The 16,758-nt window shown below is 41.5% G+C and overlaps 1 protein-coding gene across 1 annotated transcript in view; it reads right to left on the bottom strand.

Moving 5' to 3' along the window:
• Positions 1–2,555: 2,555 nt before the first annotated feature.
• edar (ectodysplasin A receptor) overlaps positions 2,556–16,758 on the bottom strand; it is a 33,587-nt gene continuing 19,384 nt past the window's right edge. Inside the window, exons 5-12 of the mRNA XM_077002021.1 lie at positions 15,058–15,143; positions 12,190–12,273; positions 11,908–12,033; positions 10,922–10,996; positions 9,335–9,407; positions 6,964–7,147; positions 6,414–6,474; positions 2,556–4,617 (exon numbers count right to left, since the gene is read on the bottom strand). Coding sequence (XP_076858136.1) covers positions 4,274–4,617; positions 6,414–6,474; positions 6,964–7,147; positions 9,335–9,407; positions 10,922–10,996; positions 11,908–12,033; positions 12,190–12,273; positions 15,058–15,143 — 1,033 coding nt within the window. The 3' untranslated portion in view covers positions 2,556–4,273. The remainder of the gene's footprint in view (positions 4,618–6,413; positions 6,475–6,963; positions 7,148–9,334; positions 9,408–10,921; positions 10,997–11,907; positions 12,034–12,189; positions 12,274–15,057; positions 15,144–16,758) is intronic.

Here is a 16,758-nt window from a genome sequence, read left to right as displayed (position 1 = left end):
AACATTCCAGAAATACATCAACGTTTATGTACAGATGCAGCCCTAATGGTATTTGATCAGACATTTGAAGACCATGAAAGACTCCGCATATACTCTTGAACCAAAAGAACAAGTGAGGTTGTTGATCTTCATAATTTGATTCTAAACTTTTTATAGTGATTATAAAATCTGCCTACATCTTTGCAATGTGAGTCACTGTAAGTACAATACATTATGAAATATCTGTAAAAAGAAGCAGGCATGTTTTGATGATGATTATCACAATAAAAACAATTAACTTTAGAATAAGGAAAACTAATGAATGTAGTGAGTTATATCCATATTAGGAATCAAGTAATTTTGTGTAGGCTTTTAAATACTTCATGATAAAACATCACCATTGTTTTGGATTAAAATAATATGTAATGTGGCTAAGGGTGATTCTGGGTACTACATTACAGAACATGTTTCATATCCAGTCTGTCTTGGCACTGATCTGGACAGAAGTTAAAAGCAAAACAGTAATTTCCTGTGCACCAGTATGGGCTCAGAGACTGGATCTCATGGCGGATAAACCTCTGTCACAAAGCAGCCTCCCAAGGAGTGAAGAGCTCCCAAGATGCTTTTCTCCTGTGTCCTCATTGAATGGCAGTACATATTTGGCTGACAAAATATAAAGTTTCCTGTATTTGTCTGAATTTGACTGATGATTATAAGTAATTCATTATAGCTAATCATGCTTACTGCATAATATGCTGGCCTACTATATTTAACATTAAAGAGTTGCTTTGTTTATGCAGGCTAGTTTGTTCATATAAGGTTGTTTTCAATAGGCTTTACTAAAGTCAAACATGACTAGCAGTTGTTTTTAGTTCTCTTAAACTAGCGGTACAGATGTTTCTTGAGCTGATGTGACCTTTGGTGGTGGTGGTGGTGAGGGTGGGGGGTGGTATGGCTGACATCGTGCCCCACTTCACCTCCCATGAGTTGAGGGGCTGTGGACCGAGCCCTGCCTAATGTGAGCTCTGTTCTTCATCTCTGAGCACTGAGAGCTAATGACACGGTCTTAGCACTTGCCCTCAGGTGCCTGTCAGACTCCAGCGCCTCAAAGCCTGGGATTACCATTAAAAAAAAGGAAAAGAAAAGCAAGTTTGAAATTCGAAGAAGGCTGGTCCAGCCTGGTCCGTATCGGGTTTGACAGCTCTCTTCTCGAAGAAGCTGGTGATCAGAGACACGGCCCAGCTCATGCAGCGTGGCATGGTGGATTAGTTCACAGGTTGCAATTCTTGCACAAATGGAAGCCAAATACTTGGTCCAAGACCAATTGTATTACTGATAAATGATATGCAGTGAGGAGGGAGCAACATGGATGAGCCAGTCATTTCACGGACACCATTCTGCTGGCCATCCCACAGGCTGGTTCTAATTTCCTTCCCTGATGTTGAGTGGTTTTACTGGCGGGGGGGATCTGCATTTTACAACCAGCCTCATTTTATTGCTCTGCTCTCTCCCTCTTCTGGAAGGAGGTCTTGAAAAGCCTGTCAGAATATTTTACCCCAATAAATAAGTGACAGATCTCTTCGGCCAGTTCAATAATACATGTCCCTAAGTGTGTGCGTGTATGTGGGTAAGGTTATGTCCTTCATTGATGTATTAGCTTAGCTTCATTGATGGGACTAGCAGAGCAGCTTGTATTTGTTAGTGTTTGCAGTGCTGACAATTCATGTTCTCTCTCTCTCTCTTTCTGTCTCTTCCTCTCTCCATTTCGCCCTGCACTGTCAGCTCAGTGTACTATGTTATGATAAACCACTGAAACAGGAATTTGCATTACACTCTGCTTATAGCAGAAAACTCAAATATCTCATTCTGTTTTGTTATGTTCCGATCTCCCTGGACAGATGATTCTGAATTTGTATTTAGTATTATATCATAATATACAAGTTCTAAAATGCCATGTGTACAAACACCAAACTTTTAACACCAGAATTACATACTTTGTGGTTTAATACAATTGGTTCAGACTGAACAAGAAAGTAAAATCAATAACAACTCAATAGTGCAGCTGGGATTATTTGTCCAATGAACATCAACTGAAATGATGTAATAGACAAACTGCAGTAGACAAAATGCACCAATACTAACTTCAATACTGGTGTTGCCCACAGATGTTTGTGTAAACATTTTTACTCAAGTGTATGATTGAAACCAAGAAGTAAGTAATTCAAGCCTATCAGATTGATGTGAAACTAGGCCTTTGAAGATTATTAAAGTCAGTATTCTACAATTATTATCTCTCAGGAAGCAGGAGCAGCATGTAAGAATGGACCAAAACACCTCATACACACTCTGCTGAAGAATTAGTGCTGTTATCTCTAATGCACCAAATGCTGAAAACAGGGATTCCAATAATGTTAATGCCTACATAAAAGCATGTTTTACTGGTTTAATGACATTGTAATTAACAATGAAAATGTAGATATTTTAATTGTTATATGTACAATTAATACATATTAATATTTGTGGTGTTAACTTCATTAAGGTTCCAAAAAATCTCTATGTAAAAATACACCAAATAATCAGTGAAAACATTTTATTGATACTTCGTAACATAGTGCATATGTACAGTAATAATTTATATATACACTCCTATCTGCTAAGGGTTGTTCTTGAATCTGCTTTTTCCTAAAGTTTTACTTTGTCATAAAATATGTTAATGAGGTAAGTTGACCGGGTCTATACAGATGTTGGTTACTGATCATAACCAGATGTTTTTATAGCTTTCTACATTCTTTCTCCCAGAGCTCAGCTTGATCTTGCTGTCAAACAATTCTAAAATGAAATACACGCTAAGAAGTTAAATGTTGTACATGCAGATGAAATCTTTAGGCAGTACCAGTCCTGCTGCTGCAGGATCACACTCATCCATCACTGTCTCCACTTTTAACTGTTAATTCAGAAAAGCACTACAAACTCATTACACCACAGATCTTGAAGCAGTCATCAGCAGCACACATGAAGCCTAGATGTGGGCAAAGAAATGTTTTTAATGAATTTTATGTGTTTTATGTTTTTTTATTTCTGCTTTAAATTAGGAACATTTGTCACCTAGAACTTATTAAGACATTACCCAGTGGCCTCCAGCTTAAATTATGCCTGAAAGACAGTGCTGGACCACAGTAAGCCTGTAAGTTAGTGCTGGACCACAGTGCCCACTGTGTTTGCTCTTTTCTGCTTCATTTCTAACTTCTGCACCCACTTAGCCACTTACACAGCTGCCCTCTGCTTTCTGCTGATGCCTTTATGGCTTTTACACTTGGTCCTAATAGTAAATGAGGTGCTGGAAATCACAGGCACTTCACACTCTGAGTTGTTAAACCACCAATTCCAGCCAATTACAACAAGCGGCAGCGGCCAGCCCCAGAGGGTGCGGAGGGTTAGGAGGGACCGTGCACTGCCAGGCAGGCGCTTGCAACCTGGCGTCTTGCCATGATGCAAACACATGCTCCTGTTCTCAGGTTCCTGTCAGAGCCAGGCTGTCTGAAACACTACCACTGAAAACTCCAGTTTAGAAACAAATGCCGTTTGTCACAAGCTGACAATCATATAGTTCTTCCAATATAATTCAGGTCATTCTGTATTCTGAGTTTGTTAGCTTATATATGCATGGTGTTTTCTGTCAATTCCCATGCATTACATGCATACATTAAAATACAGAATACGGAGTGTGAATAATGCTTAAATGTGCCAGATGCTTCAGAAATGGGAATGGTGGGAAAATTAAGATTTCTCCTTTCTCCTGTGAAAAGTGCTGGTCTATCTGAGCGTTTTTTAAAACATAAGCATAGCAGTATGTGGTGAACTCATGGGACCCACAGAGGCATCCATGTACGAGCCAAGAAGAGTTTACTATAAGCACTGCGCTGCAACAGAAATTTTCAGTCCAACGAAAATAACTACACATCAGTTCATCATGAAAATATCCTTAATAAGAGCGTCCAGCGCAATACTATTGGAATTGTTTTTCATTTGGTATGATTACAAGGGTTGTTACATTTTGAAATAAGTAAAATGAAAATGTGTCAAATGCACTCTCCTTGTCTGATTTGAAGAGGGTGTCACATTCCAAACAAACTGAAGTTTTCATGGGTAATATGTTGCTGCTTGTGAACATATGCTGTCCTATCAAACACGCAGCGCAGGTCTCTGGAGGGGCTACACCAGCCTCTCAGCATCTATAGCCCTGAAGGGCTGGCATTCTTCATGTGATTCGGAGTGAGGGGAGAGGGGCTACATCTCACACACTGGCGCAGCGGGAGGAGAAGGTTGGGTGGTGGCTGGAGGGGGGAACTCCGCCCTCAGGTCCCCCCAGGATGTCGAAGCAGAGGGCCTCCACTGCATCCAGCCTCTCGATCTGTACCAGGCGGGTGAGCAGGTCTGGGATGCTGTAGCCGGCCGTGCTGACGCGGTCGAAGAGCTGCATAGCGTCCGTCATGCCACCGATCTCGTCGCGCTTCAGCCCGAAGCTCTCGGCCAGGTGCCTCCACGTCTTCACCACCGCCTTGTCTGCACTGTAAGTGGTGCTCAGCATACGGCTCGTCCGCTCCAGGCAGTCGAAGGGGAGCTCTGTGGGACTCAGGCCTGCAAAGAGACACATGTAGGACTCACCTTCCCAAAGTCACCACTTCAAAAGAAAATTCCTGAAACTCAGCAGCTCAGCTAGGACAAAGGCATGCTATACTATCACCACTTTGCTCTAGAAATACCTGTTACTTAACGTACTGTGTCATTTTATGAAAAACTTCATATGCCATATATTTTGTTTTTTCAAGCGGGAATGCTGTTTAGAGTCAGTGGAGGTAAAACAAATACAAAAAGCTAAAGAGAAACAAAGACCAGAAGAAAAAAACTTAAGACTGATGAGTTGCTCAGATGTAATTCTTCCAAGCTGAACCTTGAGAGAGTACACTCCACAGGTTTGAATCTCAGCTGCGTCATGTACCATCTGTGGCTAGTGAACTATGTGGATGCAACTTTCTCAAGGGAAGGGACAGGGAGGGTTTTCATTGCTGTGTCCTGCTGGTTGTTAGCATTTTTTAATGTAATACACTGAGCAGTGGTAATAATGATAAAAATAATAATGCTGCACGTTCAAAATCCTAATGTTGCTTCCTTTCTAAGCATCCAATCCTGGGCCTAATATTGGACAAAATTTAACAGTAAATATAAAGGATACAAGTGGAGGTCCATCAGGACCTGATTGTCTTGCTAGCTTGTTTTACACAAACTCAAACAAGTAGATATGTAGAAAAATGTAATTTCAAAACTGATAGTGAGGATTATTTTAAAAAACCAAAAAAAAAGTTGAATATCATGAAAAGATACTTTCAAATATGGCTTTGCTGAAGTGTACCAGAAGGTGAATGTTTCCTAACACAAGATTCTAGTGCCATTTTGGCATACCCAATTTTCCATTTGTTGCAAGTACTGACACAGACAGGCTGATCCCAGAACTCCAACTGAGTCTACACATAAACACATGTAAACATCATCTTCATATAAGGATGATGGGCACAGTTTTAGCCTTGGCACTGTATTCTGTGCATATTTATTGGACAAGCCTTGGTGGTCTCCTGTTCATGGACCAAATATCTGAAAATATTTAGTCTTTCTCTTTTGACCATTTCAGCCAGCTCTGTCCCAAGCCTGGATGGGTGTGGGGAATGTGTTTTGATGAATTGGTCTCCAAGTCCAAGTCATAAACCTGTCCTGAGCTGTGTCTATATTTTGCTTTTATGAAGACTTTCAGAACCCCTGGCTGGCTGGGTATATCCCCTTAAAGTTGAGATGGTCAGATAATACGAACCAACATTAAAAAAGCCTTTGAAAGGTTGGTGGTAATTCTGAGCAGTGCTAACTACAGGTGGCATTCATTTTGCTGTCAAAACATCAAGAGAAACTGAAACGCACGTCTCCAAGGAAAAGTGTAGTTCGAGGTGTCCTACTTTTCTAATGGACATCAGCTATGAGATGGACTACAGATGTCACTGGTGCCATGAGGGCTCAGTGATGCGTGTCCACATGCACAGAGGCCAGCATGTTGGGTGACCCCACACCCTGTATGACCCCACACCCTGCTTGACCCCACACCCTGCACTTTTCTTGCATACTTAAAGGAAAAAAAAACTCACACATAAGATTCTGACTTCTCTGAGAAGTGTGGAGAGTGTCAGCTTAGCTACCAGAGTTGTGCTGACTGAAATTGTGGGATTACATTTACAAGTTATTTGATAGTATTTTTTTTCTCAAGACCTGTAGCTACAAATGCTTGACTGAGAGCAAACGTAGCAACCAGAATCTCATTAGTTGGTATTATCGCTCTGATGGGCTCCTTGGCTGCGAATCCCGCTCCGCCATGCTGAGGAGGAAGCACTCACCCTCTGCCACACTGCAGCCTTTTGTGTACAGGTCCAGGATTTTTTTCCTCCGACTGTGAATCTGCAGTGAGGGAGAAAGACGAGGAGTTGATATGAGCCACACGGTGGGGGAGGAAACCTGAACCAGCTTCACACGCTCGACTGAAGGGACAGAGCCACCATTATACAACGGGTTATACAGAAATGGGCCTTTTATGTAGTTCCAATATTGATGTAGTTCCTGTGTTTGATGTAGATCTTGTCTTAATCGACTTTCTGTGTGAAATGGGGTTTGTTTTAGTTTAATGAGGCATGTCAGAATTCAACCAATATATCAAAACTGTGATGGTGTTTGTGTTGTGTGCTCGCAAACGAGTGTGTTTGTGTGTGTGTGTGTGTGTGTGTGTGTGTGGTGGCTCACATACATACGCTAACATGTACACACTTACATACAACTGCATGTATGTGTGTCTGTGTGTGGTTGCAGTAAATTGTGTGTGCAGGTGTTTGTGCTTACAGTATTGTCTGTGTGTGTGTTTGGTGGTTGTAGGGTGTGTGTGCGGCCACTCACCCCCATGGCCCTGCTGGTGTAGTTGTTGTTGATGGTGTTTGTGGAGCAGGTCTTGTCTCTGGTGAGGTGGACGAGGGAGAGCAGGCAGAGGTCAGTGGCTCCCTGCTTCTCCTGCGCTGCCTCCTCATCGCTGTCCATGCTGCGGCTCAGCAGCTGCTCGTTCTCAGACGACGCGTCGTTTTCACTGCACACATGCGAAAGGTCAAAGGTTGGAGGATCTGTCAGTGCCATGCGCACGTGTTCCAGCCGTACCAATTGAGTGAAGCTTGATGTCACTGTCAGCACACTGTGTTTGACAAGAGGAAACAAAACTTTTAATTCTATGCTATAGTGAGACATTAACACGACTATACCACACAAGAAGTGACCGTTAGTCTCCAGGCTATCGTGTGACTGCAGTTTCAGCACTGGAGCATTTGCTGTGAAATACAACCACAACATATACCCAGAAACTTAAGAATTGAGCTAACTTATCACTTGAAACACACCTTTTAAAATTGATCTTCACCCCTAGGGCAGTGATGAGCCTCCTATTTGTAGCACGTAGCTGGGTTATCTCTGAACTACAGCTCCACAGCAGGCGTGGAGGCGTCTGCCCACAGAGGCGCCTCGGAGGTGCTAACAGAACGTCATTGTTCCGCAGACACCCAATACCTGTGTGGAGCTGCCAAACCGCCAGGCGCGTTAGCACATCCTCTGGCATGTGGTGCTTTGCTGTGCTAGTCACCCTTTCAGTGTGGAGGAGAGGGTGACGTCTGCTGCCCTGTGTAAACTCTCGTAAGCCTTAAACCCTGTTTTTCACAAGACAGCCCCACCTTTCTCCTGGCTTTTTGTATACCCATGGGAGGTTGGGGGTTTCGAGTGGAGCAGCGACTGCATTGTAACTGTAGATTATATGTAGCTGTGTAGTTTAGCACTTTACTTTGGGTTTGGGTTAAATTTGGTTTGTATTCAGTTTTGGGTTTGAGTCTTGATGGGTGAATCTTTAGGTAAAGACTAACCCAATGCTGCAGTGGATTGCTAGAGGGCAGCAAACTTTTGTTTTTCTTTTTATCCTGGGCATAAAAAAAGGGTTAGAAGCAAAAAGCTGTCTTCATATTTTTGATCAGAGCTGTTTTCTCTTGGTGGTTTTTGGCTGAGACAACTCATAATTACAGTAGTCGATTATGTTTGTGAACAACGAACATCTCTGAAGTTTGCAGCCACTGGGCACATTTATGTTGAACTACATCACCCCATTCACATCAGACGCAGGTGGAGTAAAAAAAAACAAAACAAAGATTTATTAAGCAGACAGTAAAAAAAAAAAAAAAAACTTGTGAGCTTGGTTTTTCCATGCCGTGCCCAACGAAGTGGAACAGACGCATTCACATTCATGTTCTCACACTCCATGTTCCACTGTAAGTGGAAGTGTAACTACACCTACTGCTGGAACTTGTTCTGTGGCGACTTAATTAACGGTAGAATGTCAAGCTGAAAATCTGATAAAGAAATAACAGCTCTTTAAGGCCCTGGATTAAGATGATAAAAAACAACAGCTAGTTGAGGCCCTGGTTTAAGATGATAAACATCAGTAACAGCTCTTTGGGGTCTGTCACGGGAGCCCTGCTGGCCGCCCCCGTCTACAGCGGCAGTTTCTGTTGTATCCCTATCATCAGGCCATCACTGAGGGTTGTTTGTCCGTCTATATATGTCTTGACTGCTGGTTATTGTATCCTTAATTTGGATCATGTCACGGGTCTTTAGTTGGTGCATGTTATCATTAATTCCTCCTTTTCCCCTGAGACTTGGCGTGATTGCTTCCATTTTCGTTTGCACTCCCTGCCTGTCACAGGGCCCTGGTTTAAGCTGATAAAAAACAGCTAAGGTGATAAATGACAACAGATCTTTGAGACCCTGGATAAAGTTGAGAAAAAACAACAACAGCTCTTTGATGCCCTGGATTAAGGTTATTAAAAACAACAGCTCTTTTGGGCCTTGGTTTAAGATGATAAATAACAACAGCTCTTTTGGGCCTTGGTTTAATATGATAAATAACAACAGATCTATGGGACCAACTCTGGTTTAAGCTGCAATTGTCTGCATTTGCTCCCCTTTCTTGTCATATTTGCAACGTGTTTGTATCTGAGATGTTAAAAAGACTTTAAGAGAAACTTTACAAACATCAAACATCACTGTTTTCACTTACAAGAAGATTAAAGGGGGGGGGGTGCAAAGAGTTTATTTTCCTTGACATGTGTTTTTCAAACATTAAACAATCTTTTACTAAGTGTTTAGGGTATGTGTAAAGGTCTTTATTCACTCATTTATAGCATATAATATAAAGTGTAATGAGCTTTTTCACTAAAGCACGCAGATTTTCATTTCTTACCTTTTTACTGCTTTCGTAGGGGGTGGCTTCAGCTTGTCAAATTCATCCTTCTCAGTGAATATCACGACATTCTCTGAAAAGGCCAAACATTCAATGTGGGATTTTCAGTTTTTAATTTGTAAATAATTCTCTAAAGCTCAGTGGCAACAAACTTAAACCAACAAAAATCAAATCTGAATTCAAATTCATTATTATGCACATCCAAAATATCATTAGGACATAACCCCATCCTGCTGTTACAGAGCATAATTTGATGGCTGGAGATTTAGCATCCCTATAAAAGGTGGTCGTACAGTTTTGCAGTGGCATTCAGTGAGCCAGAGGTAATGGCAATGAGGAACAGGATGAGTGATGAACCCCGGCCAGTAACAGCAGGGCAAACGAGGCTGGTAGTCACCCTCCAATCAACAGTGATGCCACTCATTTGATGGATCAGGTCAACATGCTTCCAGCTACACTCTGTCAGTGAATATGACTTTCCAGTGAATGGCAGGCAGTTGTGCATGCATATTTGAGGGGAAAAAATCCACAGCCACCATTTAAATCCAGCTAGTTTTGAGCACACAGGGATCGCAGGGCTGTGAGGACCTGATACAGCCTCGACTTTGTAGCTGCATTGCCTGTGGAAAGCATGACGAATAGCTGATGTTTAATTTCAGTATGCACATTATTTAGAGTGAATTAAGTGGGTCCAAACAACTTGAACTGAAAATGAGGCCTCGGGGGATGAGAGCCTTCAAAATGACAGAAGTTCACTTCAGGTTCTTTAATGTGGCCTATACTTGTGTATTTTGTAAGTTGGGGACCTCCCAGTACAACAGTTTCTAATATAATTGAGCATCTCCCAAGTATACTTTCTGACCACCAGATGGTAATTCAATTATTGCGCATGTCAGCAAAAATGACATTCGACAAGCTCAGGAAGAAGGACTTCATTAGGTTTTTAATACAGTGAACAAACCAAAAACTGAAATGCTTACTATGGACCATTTCCAGCTCAAAGTAATAACACGTTTTCTCACCTGCTAGCTCTAAATATATGGCTCCACAGACCCTGTAGTTGTGAAGGGATAAACTATGTTTAAAATTTGAATTGTTTTTTAACACCACCCCTCATGACTTCTCTCGCACCAATTTTGACTTATATTGCCTTTATTTGCATGTCATACCAAAAATAAAATAAAACTCTGTCCTTTACTTTTGTCTTATTAGTCGTTAGCTATTTTTTTGCCCTTCATCTGACAAACAACTTTGTTTTCACAAAGCAGCTTTACATACAGTATATCCGAGTGCAAGTCCCAAGGCCCCAGTGGGGAAACCAGAGTGTTTGAGAGGCTTCACCTGAGTGTTTGTGGCCTGCAGCAAGTGCTCACTGTGTTCCACTGTGCTATACTCACTACAGCAGCAGCGCTACCACACAGGCATCAGCAAAGCACCGCGTGGGGGGAAAAGGGGAGCTCTTCATCATCTGGCTGCCTGGCTGTACATGAATGAGGGAAGCCTCTTCCAGGACTTGCCAAACAAGGGCGAGAGCTGAGACTCATAGAGGTGCCTGTGAGAGCAGATGGTGTACGCTGTTTCACTTACCTTGCACCTCTTTCTTTTCCTCTTGCATTTTTGGTGGAGCCTCCATGTTCTTCACAATCTGCCCAGAACAGCATGCTGGAACAGAAAGACACCCAGTGAGCCTTCTCTGTGCAATTTCTCTGAAACTTTATCTCAATCTCTCTGAAATGAAACTTTCTCTCAAAAATCTCTCTCAAACACTGCTGTTTCTATTTAATGTCAGTAGAAATGAGCATGACATTGGAAACCAAGATGAATATCTGTAAACTTAGTCCAGATCTGCTCAAACTCCCTAATCCCTTTGGTGTATGTGTGTTTATTTTTGTGTGTTTATGCTTAAAAATTTAGAAACTTCGCAATACCACCATCCAGTTCTCATCTGTTCTTACTTATTTTGGTATTACTATTACTAATGTAATTATTAAAAAAATATTATATGGTAAATTAAATTTAAATGAGCCAATACAACTGGATGCAAATAACTTATTACATTAAATACTATAGGTCAGGGCTATTCAACTATATTTTTCTGCAGGCCAGATTTGGCAGAGAGCTCTGACCTGTGGGCCAGACAATTTTCAGACCTATACCATTACTGTCATAGTGGATGTAAAATTGAAGCAAACACTACAACGTAAATTGTTGACGGGGGGAGGGGTGGGGGTGGGGTGTCTAACGTAATTTGTTGATGGGGGGGGGGGGGGGGACGTAAATTCGTAAATGTAAAATGTAAATTCGCGAACGTAAATTCGAACGTAAATTTTGACACGGTTTCGTAAAATGTTGCAAATAAAATAAAATGTTATTTATTTTTACGGTGGTTTATCAAATATTTATTTTTATTTATGGGGAGATGGGCCGCGGGCCGGTACAAATTCATTAAAGGGCCGGTTCTGGCCTGTGGGCCGCCAGTTGATTAGCCCTGCTATAGGTGATGTAGGATCAAATGTAGGGATATTTTTTGGACTTTTGTGTAACTTGAAGAAAACTGGACTGAGCTGTCACACCTTGCCCACTTGGTTTAGTCTTCAGGATATAGAACATGATGATCATCACTATGGCGATGGCCATGATGAAAATAGTTGACATGGCAATGATGAGGGCTGTTGCTAGGTGACCCTGCCCAGTTGGATCTGAAATGCAAGTACACGGCAGTTCAGCACCCAGGAAGACAGATCTGATTTATGATTGTTCTGACAGATCTGTTGTATGATTGTATAGTGAGTGCTGATTAATGCACTCTGCATTCTTATTTCAGCAGGTGACAAATCACCAGTTCCCAGACTGACCTTTTTCAGCATGGGGAAAAATGGTCGTGCTGGTGGCGGATATTCCAGGGGCACGTCCAGATGACACAGGTGCCTTCCGCATGCCTGGCAAAGGACAACAACACTTTCAGGGCTGCTGGTTAAGAAGAATAATTCAGATAAATGGCTCACTGAATAGAAGAGTATGGTAAAGAAGAAGAGTCCTCAAGTGGAAGAGTCAGATAAAAAAGAGCCCTCTAAAATGGAAGAGTCTGATAAAGGAGATGAGCCCACTGAATTGGAAGAGTCTCATAAAGGAGAAGAGCCCTCTGAAGTGGAAGAGTCTGATAAAGAAGAAGAACCCACTGAAGTAGAGGAGTATAGTAAAGTAGAAGAGCCCACTGAAGTAGAACAGTCTGATAAAGGATAAGAGCCCACTGAAGTGGCAGAGTCTAATGAAATGGAATTACAGAGGTTGAAAATTGAGAAGCCATGATCAGGTTGCTGAAGGAATATACAGACTCTTAGCTTGATGTTGTTGTTCAAAGTTAAATAAAGTTCACACCTCTAACCAGCCTGTAAAATATTTAACTGGTCATTAAAAAAGCTCAATTATTATTTCCCCCTTTTAAAAAACACCTGAAGTCTCATTGTTGCTTTCCCAGTACTGTGCAACTGCAATGCAGCTTCAATTTAATATATTCAGCACGTGGAATGCTATATTTGAGTCATTCACAGAGCTTCATTGCATGATATGTCTCTGTGGTGAACAGTTTCGAGAGAAGAGAAGACAATGGAATGATAACTATCCTTTTAGAAAGTTTCAGAAAGGAATGTCCCATAAGGTGTTTTTATTTGTTTCTGATAAGATTTTTTACTCAGTCAGCATTTATTTAGGTTTAGGCACTAGTGAGTGAATGCTCATTAAGATGCTCAGTTCACCTCATTAAGAAAAGGAGTTGCTTGTGAAGATCCTCATTGGGCAGTTCCAGCCATTCACTGGCAATGATTGGTAGAGTCATTTTAGCTGTTAGATGCACTTTGCTGGTTGTCTCTGAGACAAAAAAGTCATGTTTCATAGTAGTGAGGTTCCAAGGACATTTACATAAAAATCAGTGATGCACCCTTCTTTAAATAGGAAGTGGTTGCCATGTGGATATGTTGTGACCCGGGGCCCTGTTGAGTGGAGAAATGCGCAGACCAAGATCTCGGCTTCCTCACAGACTAGCACTAATGCTAAATGTTATATCATCTCCACCAAGCTACACATTTAGTCTCTTATCCATTTAAATTTCAAGCAGTGGATGGTGATTAGGCTGATGGTACACTAGGTGTGACTGGTGGCAGATCAACATGTTGGATAAAGGAGAAGGATGGTACTGCTGGCTTCTGTGGGCTCTGTCAAAATCTGCCAATCTGCTTTTCACATTGTGTGGAGCGCAGAGGAGACAGGAGACATTTTTCACTGCAAGCAGAAGCAAGTTAATAATCTTTTTATGCCCTCCAAACTTTTAAATATTAGAGACAATCTGTGCTATGGGCAAGTGTAATTTGCAGATTACCTAGCAAGTGCTATCCTGTCTAAACCCCAAAACAAGGATTGGTTCACAATCTGTCATTAAAATGTTTAAGCCCACCTCCTTCCTTTCTCCCAATTCTCCCTGACTCAAACACCATCAGAGCTGCTTTCAATGACTCTGCTCTGCTGGGGTTGTGCGTCATATATAAGGGGCCAGTACATGGCAAGATGCTTGCCAAACAGCTGTTTGTTGTTCTGTGCCATCTTTTATTAATCTAGCCCCTTCCACAGGGTGGCTTTCCCAAGCAGCGTTCTTGACCTTAGCTTTCTGATTTTTCTTTATCTTACCAATGTGAGGAAGGAGGACTGAATATAAAGATGCACACCATGTATGCTGTGTATCTCTTTATTTCTTCATCTGATAAATCACAGGAGCTAATTGTGTCATTTAAATCTGTCATACTCCCTTTGGGTTCACAACAGACAACATGGGATAAAACTAATGAATACCATGAACACATTGACTGTACAGTCACAAATCATGCCTAATCTTATATTGTAACACTGCACTTTCAAAATTAATATTTCCTCTTAAATATTCAAACAGCATTTTAATACCTACTTTAAGGTTCGGACTTGTACTTCCACTCACCTAATTGTAATAAACTTGCCTAAATGTTATAAATTTTAGCCGAAATTCTAGCGAGAAAAGAAAGCGCTCAGCTGCAGAAGCCGATCAGCACTAAGTGACGTTGAGTGTGCAGCTTCGGTCTGACCTTCTGAGGGAGGTGCACGCACTCTCTCTGCTCTGTATCACACGGCATGTGTGGTTTGATCCACTGCCTCCACCGCCTTCAAGTATACACTCTTACTATGCAAGTCAATGATGTTAGGAATGATCTGCCAAACACCAAACCCCAGCCAAGGCAAGGAAAAATAAATCTTTGAATATTCTCTGGTGTGGATGCTGATGGACTCCAGACACCCCGTGTCCTTTCACAGGCTTTATTGATGACCTGCGATTTGTAGCATTAAAAGCACCTTCTACTCCAGTGGAGGCCATCTTGGCTTGCCAGTGAAAAGTCCTGGCTTTGGCTCTAACCGTGCCTCACCGAGTGTGGCTCTGTGTGTGGTCATTTGGCACAGCTCTTATTAAGTGTCTGAGCTAGCACAAATGAGACCGAATAAGAAATGGAATCATTTAACATAACTGAGCGACGTAAGTATCAAACCTACAGATGGAGAGGTGAAGCGAAGGAATACAGTGTAGATGGAGTGAGTAGACAGTGGGCTGTAGGAGAGAGGGGGAAAGGAGGAGACAAAGAAGAAGAGCAATAGTATGATTTGCTGTGTTAGACCAGGAGGCTGTGGATTGTGGAAAGTCCTCTTACACTCTTTCGTGTTGCGTGGCGCATTCTGACAGGAGTGACACACCATGCCATAGATATTCCGCGGTCTGTTCTCCAAGATGTAGTACCTGATTGAGAAGAAAGTATGGAAAATATGTATGGTATAGTAAAGTATTGAAAATTATTTAATCATTTCCTTCCATAATGAGGCTCATCGGGCTGTGGTAGAGTTTATGTGAAATGTTAAGTGACCTTAGACCTTGTGCTGTGTGTGTTGAATATGAGAGGAATTTATCAAGTTGAATGTGTTGAATTTATCAAGTGTCGGATTTACACCCACAACCCTGAGTATAGGCAAGTGTGTGCATAAGAATACTGAAGAACATGTCAACAAAGAGGTAAAGCGCAAAAGTGCTTGTTGCTTATTGTGCTTGCGCAAGTGCTTGTTGGTCTATCTGCTCACTTTAAATACTTGCACCTGTAAACGCAGCTTTTGATTCAGCTTTTGTTTCTTTGAAACACGTGCCACATCAACTCAAGCTCCCATGTTAAAGAGTCTAAGACTTGAATGGGGAAATGTTCAGATCACTTTCTGGCTTGGTCTGTCATCAAATGTTCATTTCAGTTAAACTGAAACAGATTATAATCATATATATAATATAATCAGAATACAACACAGTAAAAGCTGCCCTCTGACCTTTCTGTGCATACTAAACTGAACCTCTTGTTTAAGGATGTTTTATGAAAGTAATGAAAGCAAACCCAATGTTGTTTGCCTCACCTCCCATGCCCTTAAAAGAAATCATTACAATTGGTTGGAGATTTCTTGAAGTACCAGTCTTGAAAAGCCTCAGAGAGTATATTAAATACAGTCGATAATGTTCTTTTAAAAAGCAGCACTTTGTATATTTACATTAAAAGTGATTGAACCCAGACCTTCCTTTTTAAGTGGGTACAGTATACCACCAATCCTCCTCATATTGGGCCCATATACCCTTGCTAAAGGGTTTTGTGTGTGTGTGTGTGTGTGTGTGCATATGTGTGTGTGAGAGTGAGACTGAATGCAACTCTGTAACAGTTTATCTCGTTCATTGTTTCCATGATGCTCTTTGAAGAGCATGTCTGCTGAGATGGGTCGTTCTGAGCAGTGCTGTGACCAATTTTGGGACATTACACTGTGGCACTATAGGAGGGGCGAGTGGGAGGGTCCAGGGGAAACTGCAGGGTGGTCCATACATCAGAGCCTGATGTAGCCCATGTGTGCAACACACAGGTGTGTACAGAACTAGAACTCTCCTCACTCTCTATATGTGCAATGTTCTTATTAATGAACCACCAAAGACTCACAAAATGGTTTCATTTATAATGAGCCATAGCTACACAATCGGCTTTGCAGGTATTTCTACATTCACATACAATAAGGAAAATAAGTATTTGAACACCCAGCAACTTTGCATGTTCTCCCACTTAGAAATCATGGAGGGGTCTGAAATTTTCCTCTTAGGTGTCCACTGTGAGAGACATAATCTAAAAAAATCCAGAAATTACAATGTATGATTTTAAAATAATTTTTTTGTGTGTTACTGCTGCAAATAAGTATTTGAACACCTATGAAAATCAATGTTAATATTTAGTACAGTATCCTTTGTTTGCAATTACAGAGGTCAAACGTGTCCTGTAGTTTTTCACCAGGTTTGCACACACAGCAGCAGGGATTTTGGCTCATTCCTCCACACAGATCTT

This window comes from Brachyhypopomus gauderio, chromosome 4 (genome assembly GCF_052324685.1).
Source record: "Brachyhypopomus gauderio isolate BG-103 chromosome 4, BGAUD_0.2, whole genome shotgun sequence".
Taxonomy (NCBI): domain Eukaryota; kingdom Metazoa; phylum Chordata; class Actinopteri; order Gymnotiformes; family Hypopomidae; genus Brachyhypopomus; species Brachyhypopomus gauderio.
The sequence above is the reverse complement of the archived record's forward strand: the minus strand, read 5'-3'. Positions and strand labels throughout refer to the sequence as shown.